The sequence below is a fragment of the Erigeron canadensis genome, chromosome 4 (genome assembly GCF_010389155.1).
Source record: "Erigeron canadensis isolate Cc75 chromosome 4, C_canadensis_v1, whole genome shotgun sequence".
In the NCBI taxonomy this organism is placed as follows: domain Eukaryota; kingdom Viridiplantae; phylum Streptophyta; class Magnoliopsida; order Asterales; family Asteraceae; genus Erigeron; species Erigeron canadensis.
The window spans coordinates 1478384-1496285 of NC_057764.1; the positions used below are offsets into that span (position 1 = coordinate 1478384).

General features: G+C 35.4%; 2 protein-coding genes across 2 annotated transcripts; one reads left to right on the forward strand and one right to left on the reverse strand.

The window, feature by feature from the left end:
* Nucleotides 1-1478: 1478 nt before the first annotated feature.
* Nucleotides 1479-6675, forward strand: LOC122596139 (U3 snoRNP-associated protein-like EMB2271). The gene is made up of 7 exons (XM_043768666.1): nucleotides 1479-1976; nucleotides 2161-2503; nucleotides 4322-4546; nucleotides 4633-4861; nucleotides 4970-5145; nucleotides 5270-5335; nucleotides 6273-6675. The coding sequence occupies exons 1-7, from the start codon at nucleotides 1561-1563 to the stop codon at nucleotides 6348-6350; spliced, it is 1533 nt and encodes a 510-aa protein (XP_043624601.1). The 5' UTR covers nucleotides 1479-1560; the 3' UTR covers nucleotides 6351-6675.
* Nucleotides 6676-6706: 31 nt separating this feature from the next.
* Nucleotides 6707-10177, reverse strand: LOC122596141 (E3 ubiquitin-protein ligase RGLG1-like). Its single transcript, XM_043768667.1, has 10 exons — nucleotides 9951-10177; nucleotides 8933-9017; nucleotides 8595-8735; nucleotides 8366-8479; nucleotides 8101-8198; nucleotides 7914-7993; nucleotides 7735-7840; nucleotides 7346-7473; nucleotides 7092-7248; nucleotides 6707-7011 (listed from the first exon to the last, which is right to left on the reverse strand). Exons 1-10 carry the CDS (start codon nucleotides 10080-10082, stop codon nucleotides 6919-6921), a joined length of 1134 nt encoding a protein of 377 aa, XP_043624602.1. The 5' UTR covers nucleotides 10083-10177; the 3' UTR covers nucleotides 6707-6918.
* Nucleotides 10178-17902: the final 7725 nt, after the last annotated feature.

Genomic DNA, 17902 nt, shown 5'->3' on the forward strand with positions numbered 1-17902 from the left:
AAGGAATTTCGTCCCGAAATTCTAATTTTAACTAGACTCACTGAATAAATGAGGATACTTGGCTTTCATAGAATCTTCTCGTTCTCAAGTAAATTCGGGTCCACGTCTAGCTCGCCATCTCACTTTAATGAGAGTATATCGGGTGTTCTTAAGCTTCCTAGTTTCCCAGTCTAGAATTTCTATTGGCTCTTCTACAAATTTCAACGTTTTATCGACACGGATTTCTTCAAGAGGCACGTGAAGTGTTGGGTCGGCCAAACACTTCCTAAGGTTACAAATGTGGAAAACATTATGAACTCCACTCAAGTTTTGAGGAAGTTCTAATCGATAAGCTACAGGGCCAATTCGTTCAAGGATTTTAAATGGGCCAATATATCTCGGGCCCAACTTGCCACGTTTCACAAACCGAACTACGTCTTTCCACGGGGACACTTTAAACAAAACATAATCACCGACTTCAAATTCAAGAGGTCGTCGTCTAGTTAGACATAATAGATTAATATATTCGGTATCTTTCGAATACATAATTCCATTTTTTCTAAGAATACAACTTATGTGGTTTAGATCCAAATATAAAATGTTTTTTAATAGAAGAAAGAGTAACTAACATATGAGAAATGTTAGAATTAAAAAAAATTTAGAAATAAAAACTTTTAAAATATATAAATTAGTCTAATCAATCTATCACCCCTTTCTCTCTTTCCTCATATAATGAAAATTTATATCTATATATCCATCATCATTCAACATACTTACCATTTAAGATAGGGAGGTGATCCCTACACAACACAAATTTACCATACACAACAATATGTGCATCAGACAGTTGTACTACAAATTTACCATACACAACAATATGTGCATCAGACAGTTGTACTGTACAACTATTTAATGCACATATTGTTGTGTATGGTAAATTTGTGTTGTGTAGGGATCATTTCCCTTTAAGATATATCATCTATCAAAAATACATTTAATGAAATATTTTACAGCATTCATCACCAACCTAAAAAAAAAAACTAAACCCATCCTGTTTTACATTAATAATGTACAATATTCTCCGCCGCCGTTGTCACCGTCGCTACCGCCACCGCTACCACAATCGCCACTACATCATACGCTATCTGGGTTCTAAGGACTTTTTTGATTAGAATTAATGGCTTACTAAGAGAAATGCTTAATCCAATATGAATGTTTAATTTGAACTTAATTAACCAAGTAAAAATAAAATTTAAACTTAATTAACAAACATCAACTACATATTGTTTAAGCTAAAGAGGACAATGTTATTCATTCAGACACATTAGTCGTTTAAACTTTTTTAAAAACACAAACGGGCCGGATGTTGGGCTAAAGCTTAATCTCAAGGCCCAACACAGAAATATCGCCATATAGGCCCAATTGAAGTTCTACTAGTATCATATCATCATCTCTTTCATTTTCCCTTTTAATGTCCAAAACCCACAAATAAAAATAAAATAAAACCCTAATTTTATCACTCTTAAACCCTAATTCCAAAAAAAAAGTTAAAAAAATTAATCACAGCTTTCATATTCAATCATGATGAATCGCAAAAGAATCAAAGGCAAAAACACATCACAAAACAAACGGTTCAAGTCGGAAAAACCCGACCCGTTTTTCGACGGCGACAAAAAACGCCGGAAAAAGTTCGAAGACGATGAGATTAACAGCAGTGATTCCGACGACGGAGATATGGTGGCGGCGGCGGCGGACGGTGGAGAAGAGGAAGTGACGGAGGAGACGCCGGCGGAGGCGAGGAAGAGAGTGGCGGAGGTGATGTTGGAGAAAGCGAGATTGGCGGCGGCGAAGTTGGAAGAAGAAGAAGAAGATGAAGATGAAATTGATGAAAGAGGTGGAAGAGAAAAAGGGGGTGATAGGGATTCTTTAGTTGCTAAAATGTTGCAGACGAAACAGTTGGAAGATAGCGGCCGTGTTCGTAAATTAATCGCTTCGAGGTACATATATATATATATACACAAAAAAAAAATAGTTAATGTCGAGGTTAATGATATATTTTCAGAAATGTTTCGGGATAATGTGTGTAACTGCTTTTAAATATTGTTATCACATGTTATCAGAAATAAGAGGATGATATGTTATTGTGGGGCTGATTATTGTTGTTTTGGTTTGTATATATAGGGTTCAACCACCGAAAACTAACGAAGGATTTCAAGTGTTAGTGAAACACCGACAGTCTGTAACGGCTGTGGTGTTGTCAGATGATGACTCTAAAGGATTTTCAGCTTCAAAAGATGGATACATTGTCCAATGGGACGTTGATAGTGGTAAGACAGAAGCATATGTTTGGCCCAGTGAGGATGTATTGAAATCTCATGGAGCTAAAGATCCACAAGGTCGAGCTAAGAAGCGGAGTAAGCATGTTTTAGCTTTGGCTGTAAGTTCTGATGGACGATATTTGGCAAGTGGAGGCTTTGATCGACACATTCATCTGTGGGATACTCGTACAAGGGAGCATATTCAGGTACATAGCGTAGTTGCAAAATTAGTTTTCTTTTTTTGGTCCAGGTCCAAATAGGTTGATCCAGAAATGCTTTTTTGTATGTACTGCTATGATTTGTTAATAGTTGCAATTGTAGTTAAGATCAGAAGACTGATTCAAAAACCACAATAACAATGATCGTTTGTATAAAAATGACTTTCAACTAGGGACGAGCCAAAATATCCCAAATAACGATTGGGGTTGGTATTGGTACCCATTTTCCTGAGTTTTCTGGATCATTACCTATTGGTATTGGTATCGGGAAATTCTCGAAGTCCCGCAAAAGGCCTAACTCTCAAAGTAGTGATGTTCCCCCAAGGGCCCGTAATATATTTAGCCCACTTTTGTTATCTATGTCCCAATTAAAGTTCAACCCATTATACTTATCATTTAAAAATAGTTTTACAGTATCCAATTGTATTAAGTCCACTTTGGTACCATTTGTACGTACTCTACTACTCTTACCATTAATAGTTTTACAGTATCCAATTGTATTAAGTCCACTTTGGTACCATTTGGACGTACTCTACTACTCTTACCAAGTGACATGTGAATATGTGATTGTATATATATATTTTTTAATTTGAGATAGCTTGCTATGTCGTAGTTGGTACAGATATAAATATTATGATGAGTTTCATATGAAATGTCAAAACATACTGCTTTTGTTTATTTGTCATATAATGTTATTGTGACCTAGATCAGATGATAATTGTGGTGCATCAGGTATACATGTTATGATGAGTTTTAGCGTATACTTTCTGTTCAATCATGTTAAAAGAAACTGTCATTTAAAAGGGGAAGAAATAGGAAAAAGAAGGAAATAGAGATAGGAATCGGACTAATCGGGTTTTGTTACCGATAGGCGATATCCCGCTCCCCTCCCGATACCGGTGGGATCGGGATTGGTACTATGTTTGGACCATTTTCGGGATCGGTATCGTCGGGACGTTACCAGTCCCATGCCCATCCCTACTTTTAACCTCTTTGACTCGTTTACTTTTGGCTGGTTATTTGGATTTGACCTGTTTGAGATAAAACGCAACCCATGTTGATCCTTTCATAATTTAAAATTCAAGAAATCACTGATAAGTCAAGTTGTTCTGCTCCATAAATTTAGTTTAGTAATTTGACCTAAAAGAGTTGGCTATCTGAGCTGTAGCTTTCCTAAGTGGCTATTTATTTCGTGTAATATGTTTAATTGTATTTCTTATCACAGCTGTTTGAAAGCCTTAAACAAATCAATCTAAATAGATGGATAGAGGCCGTTCAAAAAAAGGAAAAATACATGGATAGAGACCGCTATTTGATTATCTGTTTGATAAAACCTTGAGCAGGGTAATTTACATGATGGGTTTTGAAGCTAGGTACGGGGGTCAAAACTGGTAAAAGTATGCGCCCAGGTTCATCCCCCAGCAGCCTTTTTAGGTACTCCAATAATTAATGTTTTATCGGGAATAAAACAAATACTGATTAGATAATGGTTTCAATTGAATTGGTGTGAGGGGACAAATATGGATGTAGTTGTAGTATGCTTTGGTCAGCTTTTAAACTGTACAGCATATATATGAACTATTATAAATAAAGTATTAGTAAGGGTTTCCCATTTCTGCCTTCAATCGGTTGGAGTTGACACGTGTACTAATCGGACATATGCCATCTTTCTATAGATGTAAGATGGATCATCAACGGATAATGATTTCCAAGTCACCAGACATTTTAGCTTTGTGGTCAAGCAACTGCTACTGTTATCATTTCACTTGAACTACTCTTCTCATATGCAGTGGGATCATTTTGCAGGCTTTTCCAGGCCATAAAGGACCTATCTCCTGCTTGACCTTTAGGGAAGGGACTTCAGAATTGTTTTCTGGTTCATATGATCGAACAGTCAAGATATGGAATGCAGAAGACAGATCCTATATAACAACATTATTTGGTCATCAGAGTGATGTATTAACTATCGATTGCTTAAGGAAAGAACGTGTGCTGACTGTTGGCCGTGACCGAACCATGCATTTGTGGAAGGTAAACGGTGTATTTATCTTACATGTTTAATATAAATGTGATTTACATCTGTACGCAATTAAAACTATTTGGAGGGATCGAAACAGGTTCCTGAGGAGTCACAGTTAGTCTTTCGAGCTCCTGCAGCTTCATTGGAATGTTGCTGTTTTATTAATAATGATGAATTTTTATCGGGCTCTGATGATGGTAGTATTGAACATTGGAGTGTAATGAGAAAGAAGCCCCTTCATATTGTAAAGAATGCACACCCTTCATTGAACCCAAATAAGCTTGTTAATGAAGGAGATATTGATGATATGTCAAATTGTATTAAAGGTAATTGAGTCTATTGCTTTTGTTTACTACAGTTTTCTATGTCAGTGGTTATTAAGGACCTAAATTGTTGTGATACTGATTAAAATCTTTTTGTGTTCCATTTCCCAGATTGCTTACACGATACTCCTGAAAAGTCGGGCTCATTAGCCCATTCTTGGGTTAGTTCTGTTGCTGTTTGTAGAGGCAGTGATCTTGCAGCATCAGGAGCTGGTAATGGTATGGTTCGTCTTTGGGAAATAGAAAACGATGGCAAAGGTGTTCGCCCACTTTTTGAGCTGCCATTGGTAAGTTTCCGGATTTTAGTTTTTTGAAAATTGGTGTTGTTATTTTGTTACCGTAATATTTAAGTTAATTGATTTTCTACATTTTATATTAATTTTGTACCATCATTAATCCACTTGTATATAGGTTGGATATGTAAATTCTTTGGCATTTGCCAATTCGGGGAAGTTTCTGGTTGCTGGAGTTGGCAAGGTAAGTCTCAACATTTTTTTTTTCCTGATTTCTCTTAAAGTTTTATGGTTCGTAACCAGATAATCACATAAATGGTGACCTTTTGCAAATATGCTAATCTTTGAGCTATAAAACCTCACAACACTTGTATATATACATTTCCGATATTCTGCCGAAAAACATCAGTTTGGGTGTCTCAAAAAGTTTTTTCTTTTCTCAATTCTAGTCCTCTTTTCTAGTGACCTTTCAGCTTAGGACCTAATCTAATCATCAATCTATTGATTAATGTTTGGAGGTGATATGTGCACAAATATCTGATCCATACACTGAAGATACAAGTATAATAATGCATCATAATATATCATGCACTTTAACCTCTAGTATCTTGCTAGTTGGTTGCTGTTATTTTAATATATAGATATTGCTTTTGCTGTTCAAAAAAAAATAATGCATCATAATATATCATGTACAATAGGTGATGCATAAAAATTGTTTGTATCGATATATCATTTTGTGCACATATCATCGTCTCCCTTCTAAAAGTCCTTTTTCACTTTCTGCTATAAATAAACCATTGTTCTGGCGCTAATACTAAAATATGTTAAACTTTTGTTTGAACAAGTTAACTTGGACAACTTGTCTAACAGATCATGAAAACCATCACTTGGCCACTTTTTTCCCAACAAATTTTGGACAACTTATCTAGTACTCTTGCATCTTTTTTTCCCCTTTTCATTTGGTCAAAACTCAATAAAAACCAAGTACTTGGCTATGTGGTTGTGGTCCAATTCTTTAAGAATGTCATGTGTAGTATTGACCAAACTATGATGCTCACCCGCTCAAAATTTGATGTACAAGTAAAACAAAATGCAAATTGGTTGCTTGAAATTGTTGGTCCTTGCCGACTTCTTTTTCTAGTAAACTAATCTCATCTTGTATATAAACTTCTTTCCCCCAGGAACCTCGTTTAGGTCGATGGGGGTCCCTACCTACTGCTCGGCATGGTGTTGCACTTCACCCTTTGCAACTCTCATGATCCTTTAGTTCAACAGAACCCAGTGAGTTAAATTATAGACCCAGATCAAGTTACTAGAGACACAAAAATGGAACAGGCGAAACGCATTTGCTGAAGATTTGTTGCCAGGACTGGACAACACGGATCTGATCCAACTATGAACCAATCTGGGACCCAGACAATTTTTTGTTGTGCTGTATTCGTAAAATCAATTTTGGTTAATGTTTTGTTGAATATGAATTCGGTTGGATTCTGGTTTCAAACTGTAAGAATATCTGAGACAGACTCTAATTATTGGTAACGGCAATTTGAAATAGAGAATTAAAATTTGTACCTTTTTAGCAAACAGAACTATGGCATGATACAAGAACAATGACAATAACCTTTGAGCTATGTTTCAATATATATCATCTACAGAAATGTATAGACAGATTGCAACTTTTGTTTGAAAACAATAGATACCGCCTTGTTTAAGTTGTTTAGATCGATGCTTCAAAAAAATTAACTTCACGCTGGCAACATATGCTGGTCCGGTAGTCCCCAACAATAACGATAAGAATGAGAAAAAGAATTCTTCATGAAGCATATATTAGCCGTAAATCCCATTGTGTCTATTAAAATTTGGCTGATGCCTACAACCCAAAGCCAATTCCCCCTGTTTACCAAGACACATGGGGCAGACCTAGAATAAACAGCAATTATTGTTATATTATGAAAAATCTGATCATGAACCGAAGTCACCTGAGTTTATTGAGTACTTACATTGTCATAAGTGGAACTCATAGACGGGTTATAGTGAGGAGCGCTAGGAGACGGGTGATAGTGAGGAGCGATAGGAGGGATTGTGTTCATGAACTCTAAATTCATGCCACAAGGTGGGGGAAGGTGAACGATGTTTGGAGCATAGCCTGTTCGAGTGCTGATAAACAATTTAAAGAAAAGTGAAGACTTTTAGGCTAGGTACATTATTCTTTGTGTATCTTATAAGACTAATTCTATTCGAAATGGTTCTTTACCCAAGTAGACCGAGCTTAAGGGTTGCTTTATATTGCAACGGTATTTCCATCAAGGCTGTTAACGCAAATTTTGTCTGTTTTGTCAACGCATCCACATTCTTTGACATAATGTCTGTAAAATTCACAAACTGGCAGGAAACCAAAAAAAACAGTCACCGAAAAGTTGGACATCAGGACAAAGATATGGACTGTTTGGCAATTGGCATATATAGGTGGAGCTCGAGGGGCTTTTAGATTCCCAGTTTTTTCCTTCTAAAAGCTACACTCTGATAAATTTATTTCTTAAACATAAGGTTTTTTAAGCCATTAACTTTAAGCTCCAAGTACCTCATAGAAAGCCTATGCCAAACACACCCATGATTTCTGTTAGTGACACATTTGTCTCAAACCTGAAAATTGTCGAAGGCTCGAGAAGGTATATTGTCATCAAATCTCTTCATCATGTTCCATGGACCATCTCCAACCCCTACTAATATTATTGATAACGGGTAATTACTGCCATAAAAAACAAGAACAATGATCAGTATCTGCGAGGCTAAGGATCAATGTCATGAATGTGAAACATTACCTTGCTTTGACAATGGCATCCATGGTTTTTTGTTCCTGTGAACTGAGCTGGCCGTTTTTGGTATCACCACTTCTTGAAACCTAAGGATTTATTTAGCAATAAGCTTCGTTTTCCAATAGTTAATTGTGACAGAGTTAGATTTTTCTTGACAGTTAATGACATTCGAAAAGCATATTTGACAGATCACCTGGCCATCGGCAATAATCAGCAAAATATGGTATTGGCCACCGCTTTCTTCAACAATTTTCATGGCCATTTCTACAACAGGTGCAAAAGAAGTAGGCCCTGCATAAATTTTGATGCATTGATCAAGATTCAGATAGTTATTACAAATCATGACGGTTGAAATGATATTATAGCAAATATACAGATTGTGTCGTTTTTCTTTGGCGGCACATTGGTCTTGTGTAAAGAAGATTATATAATATTACAGGTGGAAAGTGAAAATGTACCAGCAAGTCGAAGTTGAGGAACTATTTCTCTATATCGTCTCAAAACGTCCTCAAATCCATGGCAATAACTCGAATCCGGATAAAAACTGAATACACTTTGATCATGTGTCGAGGCTATAAAACATGTGCAAGACAAAAAAAGAAAAAAAAGACATGAGTCTAAATAAAATCCGGACACTAATAATAACCTATAAAGTTACTTGCTTACAACTAAGAAAATTTTGTATACCATCTCCAAACCCGAAGCAAGGGATCAAGTTATCCTCATCAAAACCCGATAGTGTTTTCCCAATGATCGATATTGCTTGTTCATACGGATTTTGTGACACTCCAACGCTATGTAAACATCGCTTGTTGAATGACCTCTTCCCTAGTTTTTATATAGAAAAGTATCAAAGATTAGGTTGTGAAATCTTTACTTTGAGCGACATAAGTTAGTCACAAAATACGTATGTGGCGTCACAAATTTATAACTTGAGTCAGTGATCCAAATGTAAAAGCTATTGACACCATCTTGCGACTCGTCGATCACTACAAGATTTTTGTTGGTAATCTATTTTTACCAACCTTTCCACTCGTTACTTTTAGTGAAGTCGATACCAACAATAAGATTCGATGATTCAAGTCCTTCTTGAGTCAGAGCCGAAGCAACCTAACGAACAAAAACATAATGTAAAAGATATTATGATTTATACACCAAATAAATTGATCATGTAACATCTATAATCATGTTGGTACATATTTTTTTATTTGTTTTCTTTAACCATTCTACTAATCCACTTTTGTATATTTTAATAACTAGCCAACAAATATTTAAAATTTATCTTTTTTTAATCATTGCGTGGCTCCAACCAATACCGAAAAAAACGTTAAAATTTTGTTATTTCAAGCATATGACATGTCATAGTTCAGCTTGCAATAGACATGAACACAGGTCAAACTTGGCTCGATCTGAGTAGGCCTGAAACCCGAAATGTCAAAAAATGGGGACCCAATGACCGAACCATATGGGTATCAGTCGGGTCTGGTTCGGATCTCAGGTTTTAGGTTAAAATCTCATGGCTATCTTGTAAAGTCGTGATACTGATACGAGAATTCTCAAATTCTGTGGTATAAAGTATCTAGAAAATTTAAATAAAAGTCGTTTTGAGTACTCAAATTGGATCGAATCGTAAGCTAAATATGACATGATATTTCCAGCTTACCAAGATTTATCATACATTTCGATATTTGAGTTGTGGATGGTTAAAAAGAGACACTTTAGTTTTATGATCAAGAACTTATTTAATTATTTGTTATATTTTAATACTTTTTCACAATAACCAACGTGTTTATATTATAACGCCAATTTGAATGAAACGGAACTTGATAATTACCTTTTATTAATTGTTTGACACAATTTATACACCGGTAGCTCTAGTTATTTGGTTGGAATAAAAAAAAAAATAAAATATAAGAAGTTATTTCGATGAGAATTTTCGTAGTACATACTTTCATCTCCTCATTTTAAAAAGTTATTTCGTGCATCTCATTTTTAGTAGCTCCTAAGCTTTTGCGCAAACAGATATTGAAACACTACAGGTACCTGTTCAAGCGTCTTGTAGCCATTGCCTATTGTCGAATACTTCCTATCCAACTTCCTTTGAGTCACCTGAGAGCCGCTACGAGGAATGGGGGCGTTATCCCGTTTTGTTTCTTTTGAACTCTTACAGCCCATTTTGTGTTACATATGTAAAAGCGTTTTAATAAATTCGCAACAGCTTTCTTGTAAAGTATGGAATGTTTTATTATGTGCATATATATATATACGGGTATAAGTTGGTTAAATGACCAATGAATTAAATAAACCTGGTTATGAAGTCATGGAAATGTAAACATCTTTAAAGGTCAAACTCGAAAATTCTGTTTGAGAAAATTCGTGGAAAGAATAGGATGAAAACTAAGAAATGGTAACTAGAAATGGTCAACAAAATTTATGAACTTTAATATTCATGTAAACCGTTTAGCTGCGTTGTGTTTGTTTAACATATCATAAAACAAAAAAAATAGATAATAAACAAAACAAAAAAAAAACTTTTTATTTCTTTTTCATTTGAGTTGACATTTTGTAATCTTTTACGACACATAATGCTATCTGAAAGAGATAACACTTTGTATTCGCCTAGTTTCTTAATAATATCTATATCAATATTGTAATAGATTAAGCATTTCTAATAGTCTAGTCCAATAAGATTATGGGTTTCTATCCATGTCTGAATTTGAATCTGTATGTGTTAAGTGGTTGTCCTAATTTATTGCTTTTTGGTTAGTCTTTAGTTGAGTCCTTATTGTTGACTTGTTATTTAGGGAGTGATGAGTAAAATAATGGAGGTCAGTTATATTTTCTTTGATCGAGTCCTTGTAAAGCTATTATAAATAGCTATGTTTTCATTGAATAAAGACTAACAAAAATCGAGTAATTCATCTTTGATATTACCATTACAAGTGATATCAGAGCTAAGAGCTAATCTGGATGAGAATTTGAGTGAAACAAAATGGCAGCAGACAATGGAAACTTTCAAGTTCCAAGTGTTCCAAAGTTCGATGGCGATTACGAACATTGGAGCCTCCTAATGAAGACACTGTTGCGATCGAAAGAATATTGGGTTGTGATTGACCCAGGGTATGATGAACCTCGTGAGGGGGTGCAATTCACGGCTGCCCAACAAGCCCAACTAGAGAGCATGCGACTTAAAGATTTGAAAGCACAAAATTATCTGTTTCAGTCCATCGACAAACAGATAATTAAAACAATGGCACACAAAAAGACTGCAAAGCAAATCTGGGATGCTATGAAAAACAAGTACCAAGGAAATGCTCGAGTGAAGAAAGCTCAGTTACAGCGGATACGAAGGGAGTTTGAAACCCTGGAGATGAAAGAAGGTGAGAACGTCACATAATACTTTGGTCGGGTAATGATGGTGGCGAATGAGATGAGAAACTATGGCGAAGAAATGTCTGATGTCAAGGTGGTGGAGAAGATTCTCAGAACTCTAACTCATAATTTCAATTTTGTTGTATGTTCGATCGAAGAATCTAATGACATAGACACCATGACGGTGGATGAGCTCCAAAGCTCATTGCTTGTGCATGAACAGAAACTTTCTCGAAAAACCGGTGATGATCAAGTGTTAAAAACCGAACTTGAATCATCAGGTGGACGGGGACAAGGGCGAGGAAGAGGATCTCCTAACAGAGGAAGAGGTCGTGGCCGCGGTAGAGCTAGAGCAGATTTTGACAAATCAACAGTCGAATGTTATCAATGTCATCAAATGGGTCACTTTGCCTATGAATGTAGCCGAGGAGAGAGATCGGTGAATTATGCAGAGTTCGATGAAGGGGAGGATTTGCTGTTAATGACACATGCAATGGTTAATCATGAGCGTAAGATGGGTATGTGGTTCCTTGATTCAGCATGCTCGAATCACATGGCCGGGAAGCGGGGATGGTTCATGAACCTAAACGAAGGGTTCAGTCACACTGTGAAACTTGGAAACGACCTTCGATTGTCTGTCAAAGGCATTGGAGATGTGAGATTAGAAGTGGATGGCATAACCCAAATCTTCACAAAGGTATATTATGTCCCTGAATTAACATCAAGTTTACTAAGCATCGGTCAGTTGCAAGAAAAGAATGTTGATGTTGTCATCAGACAAGGTGTATGCCGAATTTATCACCCTCAAAGAGGAATGATAATTACCTCGACCATGTCTAAAAATCGGATGTTCATTGTGAATGCTGTAATGAAAACTGGTAACCAAAAGTGCTACAAGGTAGAAGATGAAGGTCTAGATCAACTATGGCACAGGAGACTCGGGCATATAAATCAGAAATCGTTGAGAACGATGCAATACAAACAAATGGTGGAGGACTTCCTCACATTGCTGAAGCTAATAAAAGTTGTGAAGTATGCAACCTTGGTAAACAAATGAGAGAAAGCATGCCAAAGAATAGTACGTGGAGAGCCTCTTCCAAGTTGGAATTGCTTCACACTGATCTTTGTGGGCCCATTCAACCGACCTCTGAAAGTGGAAAAAGGTACATAATGGTTATTATTGATGATATGTCTCGTAAGGGTTGGGTATGTTGGTGCATACATGGTTTAATAAAGTTATAACATTTATAATGCACTCCTTAGTTTTGATGATGATTGAGAACATGCCACATGAAAGTAAGTGTTATATATAATTGATCATACGTATATTCTTACATGCTTCAAGATCCTTCTAAATAACGATTAATAAAGACGCAATGTAGCACTATCTATAGCGTCGATCTATGTGTGGCGTGTCATATCAATATATGGAATGTGTAAAATGGTATTAATAATGATTTGGGCATTCATACGCTATTTTCCGAACATAAAATGATGAAAATGTCAAGTTTGAGTTTGTGTAGCAATTTATCGTAAAAACCAGGCACGGCCTCAGTTTAGAGCACGGCTCCAGAGGACGGCCTCATGTCCTGTAAAGGCCGTGCTCCTTCTGTCCAATTCACTAGTTTTTTACCCGGCCATCGTTACACATTTCCGTGAACCCAAACTTGCTCCATAAGCTTATATTGATGTTCTAAGATGTTTACAATTGAAAGATTTCAAAAATAACAACTTTCGTTTTTCGCCAAATCTGAGAGTCAAAAATTTTCTAAGTATAAAAGAGCACGGCTCTTGTTCAGGGGACGGCTCCAGTGGACGACTCTTGTAGGAACAAAGGCCGTCCCTGTTCTGTCCAAACTGATGAAATTTACCGAGCACTCGTTACATATGTTCATGATCCGAAACTTGCTCCTAAGTCTTACATTACCATTCTAAGATGTTTGCAATTGTTAAAATCCAAATCTAAACACTTTGAATTTTCACCAAATTTTGGAGGGCCAAAATATTTCTAAGTGTTGAAGGTCAACAAAAGTCAAGATAGATGGAATGGTCATACTTGGTCAACATCTGGATATATTGGTTATATATTTGAAAATTAGTGGGTGGATGTCCCATTTCCATAGCTCATCTTGTGAGTCTCTCATTCCCGAAACATCTTAACTTGGTAAGCATCTTCTCTTCTTTCTTCCATTCTCTTTTGTGTAAATCTTGCAATAGGAAAGTTGTTGTTGTAGTGGAGGATGCATTGGAGATATGTAAGGTTTTTTTGTGAAGTTCCAGGAAGTGCACGGCTGTTGTTTGAAGCACGACTCTTGTGCCATGAAGGACGGCCTCAGTTAAGAGTCGTCCGAGTCAAACGGTAATAAAGCACTTTTTGACTATAAATTGAAGACTTGGGCATATTTGGACTTCACCTCTTGCATCTACAACTCCTGTAAAAATACATTCTTATCATACAAAATCTTATATCACTGATTATTAGCAAGAGTGTCAAATTTGTAGTGAGGAGATTATTTGGTGAAGTAATTGAGAGCCTACAAATTGTTTGTTCAATTACACTAGTGAGTGTGATTGTTGTGTATTCTCTTGAAGTGTCAAGAGCTTAGGTTTTCCTAGTGGTTAGGAAACTTTGTATCTTGAAGTGTCAAGATCATTTGGGTGTAATCTAAACTCTAGTGGTTAGAGTTGGGCAAATTCTTGAAGTGTCAAGAATTGAAGATTTCCTAGTGGTTAGGAATCATTGGTATGTCTTGAAGTGTTAAGACTTGGTTAATTCCTAGTGGTTAGGACTTGTTGGTTCATCTTGAAGTGTCAAGATTGTATTGCGGACTCTCCACCGGTTTTGGAGAAAGATAGTGCTACTAAATCTTGATTGTGAATTGAGGAGTGGATTAAGGCGGATTAGTTAACATCCAACCCCAACCACTATATATCATGGTGTTCATGTGGTGATAAATTCTCTTTCCCTTATCTCTTATTATTTATCATTTCATTACTATTATATTTGCTTCACAAGGATTGAATTGTTGTTGGAAACTACAAGTATATCTCTTTGTTGTTAAAATGAAACAAATTTTGTAACTAGTATTGAGATTAATCAAAAAGTCTTACAAACCAAATAAAAATCGGGTAAAACCTATTCACCCCCCTCTAGGTTGCACTTACAATTGGTATCACAGCGGGGCTCTACAAATCGATTTTTGGAAATTATTGATATTGTGTCAAAAATCGTTTTAGAGTAAAATGGAAGATTTTAAATTTGGTTTCTCCATGAAAAAACCTCCCATGTTTCTAGATCATAACTTTTTGCATTGGAAAAATTTTATGATTACTTATTTGAAATCTATTGATTATGACATGGGATGTATTTTAGAAGAAAATGATTTTGATGAACGTAATATAGAAATTAAATCTTTGAACAACAAAGCTTTAATGATCATCCAAGAATCCTTGGTTGGAAGCAAAATTAGGAATTTGATGTCTTATACTTGTGCAAAGAAGTTGTGGAATTATTTGGAAAAGATGGAAGGTATGAGAATAATTGAATTTGAAAGTGACGAAAACTCATCTAACAAAGATAAGCAAGAAGCTACATGCCTTATGTGCTTGACTTCTTGCAACAAGTATGATGGTGACAATGATGAGGTTCTTTTTGAAACTACTTACTCTCATGAATATTTTTTTGATGACTATGAAAAGCTTGTTGCTCTAAGTGAAAAAGTTAGTGATAAAAATGAACTTTTGAAATTAGAGAATAAATCGCTCAAGGATGAAATTGAAGAACAAAAACATTTGATTGCTAGGTTGATGAAATAAAATAGTGATTTTAGAAAAGAAAAAATGCAATCATGTTTGGCATGTGAAAAACTCACTAAAGAGAACACTACTTTGCAAGAAAATGAAAGATACTTACAAAAGTTTACATGTTTTGAGAAACTTGCAAAAAGTGAGGATGTGGTGAATACTTTGATTAGTGGGCGAAAATTGGTAAATGATAAGGATGGAATTGGGTGTATAAATCAAGAGTTAACTAGCACGACCAAACCCATTAGACTTGTAAAGCATGAAAATTCACCCAACTCTTATAAGAATCATTCGCTTACTAACTCGTGCCTTGACCCATGTAAAGCCATGAAAACATCCAAACCTCCAAGTAATTTATATAAAACTTCGTTGAAATTTGGTAGTGGCTTCTCAAAAGGTCAAAAGATATCTTCATACAATAGACTATGGTTGTCAAACAAGAAAAGAGTTCAAACACAGAAGTCTTATCATAAATATCATAGTAATGACAACCATATAAGCTTTAACAACGACTATGAAGAAAACGGTATTTACACTAAAAGATCAAGTAACTTTCATAACAAACGGGTCATGCAAAAATGGGTAAAGGTAGGAGTTTTTGATGCTAACAATCCCAGACCCATGAAAAGATGGGTACCGAATGGATATCATGGTTGTTCTTGAAATATAGGTATATGTAGCAATCCATACTCAAAAGGAATAAATGAAAAATCAATGATGGTTGCTCACGTAGAGATGAAGTGTGGTGAAAAACGTTACAAGTGGCAATATGTGAAAAACAAGCACAATGATCAAAACCGAGCTAAGCAAGCTAAGTACACTTTGACTTAAATAATCTTTAGTTTGTGAAATTTGTGTTGATCGATATCTTTGTGTGCATTCATGTTAAAATCATTAGCTTTGTGTGAGATATGTGTTTAGGCGTTATATTATCTTCAATATATGTGTGTATTGCATTCCATAGGTGTTAAAGATAAAGTCACTATTAAAGAGCTAAACATAATGATTGTGTTGTTTATAATATGTTGATAAAGTATACAAGATTTGGTATCATGACTTTTGATTTTTAAATCACTAAAATGAATTATAAGCATTTCATATAAAAATGTGAAATTGACTCTTGGGCCTACTTTGCGGACACATAAAGATCAATTGATTGTGCGTCATGAAAAACCTATTGTTTGATTAGAAAGTAGGCATACTATGATATAAAAATGTTCTGGGTGCTTGAAGCTTTGACATGGTTAAAATGGTTGTAAACGATCATAAAAATGGTATGGGGAAAGTGTTTACTAGAGATGACAAAAACATTAACCATTAACGGATCATCCTCCAACATTGATTAAGAGTGTCCTATCTCGATCACGATTTTTGTTTTGAATATTCTTTTGGTCTCGTTAAGCTATACTCATAATTACACTTCCAAATGCATATCTAAACAAGAAAAGAAAATTTTAAAAGAAAAATAAAATGATCAAATCATTTCGTGTTCATCTACAACATGCATAATTTTTGTAGGGTTCTATGTGGAAGTGAAGGTAATATCATTGATGTGCTTGATTGATTAGTCACATAAGTGAAAACACTTGGGTTGGAAGTTATTTCGAGTCATGTCTGATAAATTGAAAAGACTTGAGAATTGATTAAGAACTAAAACGTTACAAAACACACATTGCTTTAAAATTGATAATTGGTGCTCATACTTTAATGTGTATAATTACTTCACCAAAAGCTTGAATGTGTGACAATTTAAAGTCTTGAAGCTATACATGATGAGTTGTAAAGAAAATCTTTAAAAGACACGTGTCATGAAAATTACATGGTATTAGGACATTGTGTCAATGTGTGTGTGTCCATATGTATTACACCTATGCTAATTTTGTAAGCCTTGCGTGTATCCAAAATGTTTACTAAAATGATTGAACATGCTTGAATTGGAAATTTGATGATCATTACATGAATTGATTAGTAAAAGAATTAACTAAATGACTAAGTGGTTAAGAAGGTGAATTTATGGGTAACATTAAATTTCATGGCATGATTGGTAGTTTGTTGTATCTTACCTCTTGGAGTCCAGATAATATGTATAGTGTGTGCATATGTGCTATATCTCAAGAAAACCCTAAATTGTCACGCTATGAAGTGGTTAAATGAATATTTAGTTACTATGCTTCCAGGATTGTGGAATCCGAAATTTTCCGGGTTGATATTATGTATTATGTGGATTCCGACTTAGGTGGTTCATTTGTTGATAGAAATCGCATTAGTGGCATATATGCTTATGTGGGTCTTTGTCTTACATAGTAGTTTTCTTAGAAACAAATGTTTTTAAATCATAATGAACACCTAAATGAAATATCCATTATGTGTGATGATAAAAGTGCCTTAGACGTAGGTAAAAATCTCGTGGTACATTGTACAACCAAACATATTGAGATTAGACATCACTTTCTTAGAGATAATGTGCAAAAAAAAGGGTACCATCGTAATTGAGAAAGTTGATACGACCGACAATGTAACGGATATTCTCATAAAGGCACTGAAGAAGGATACATTTAACACACTTAGATTAGGATTAGGCATGATGGAACTTGTCATTTAAGTGAAATATTCAACTTTTATGCATTCCTGATGAGCACGGCTGCTTAGTGAAGCCGTCCTCTCTTTCTGGACGGCCTTTGTGTCAACTGAAGCCGTCCCAAGCTCTTGGAAGGCTGATAACTGAAGCCGTCCCTGTCAGTCTCACGGCTCTTAATGCATAGTGAACCTTATCCCTTGGAAAATCTTGATTTAGCACCTACTTTATGATTTTATGAAGT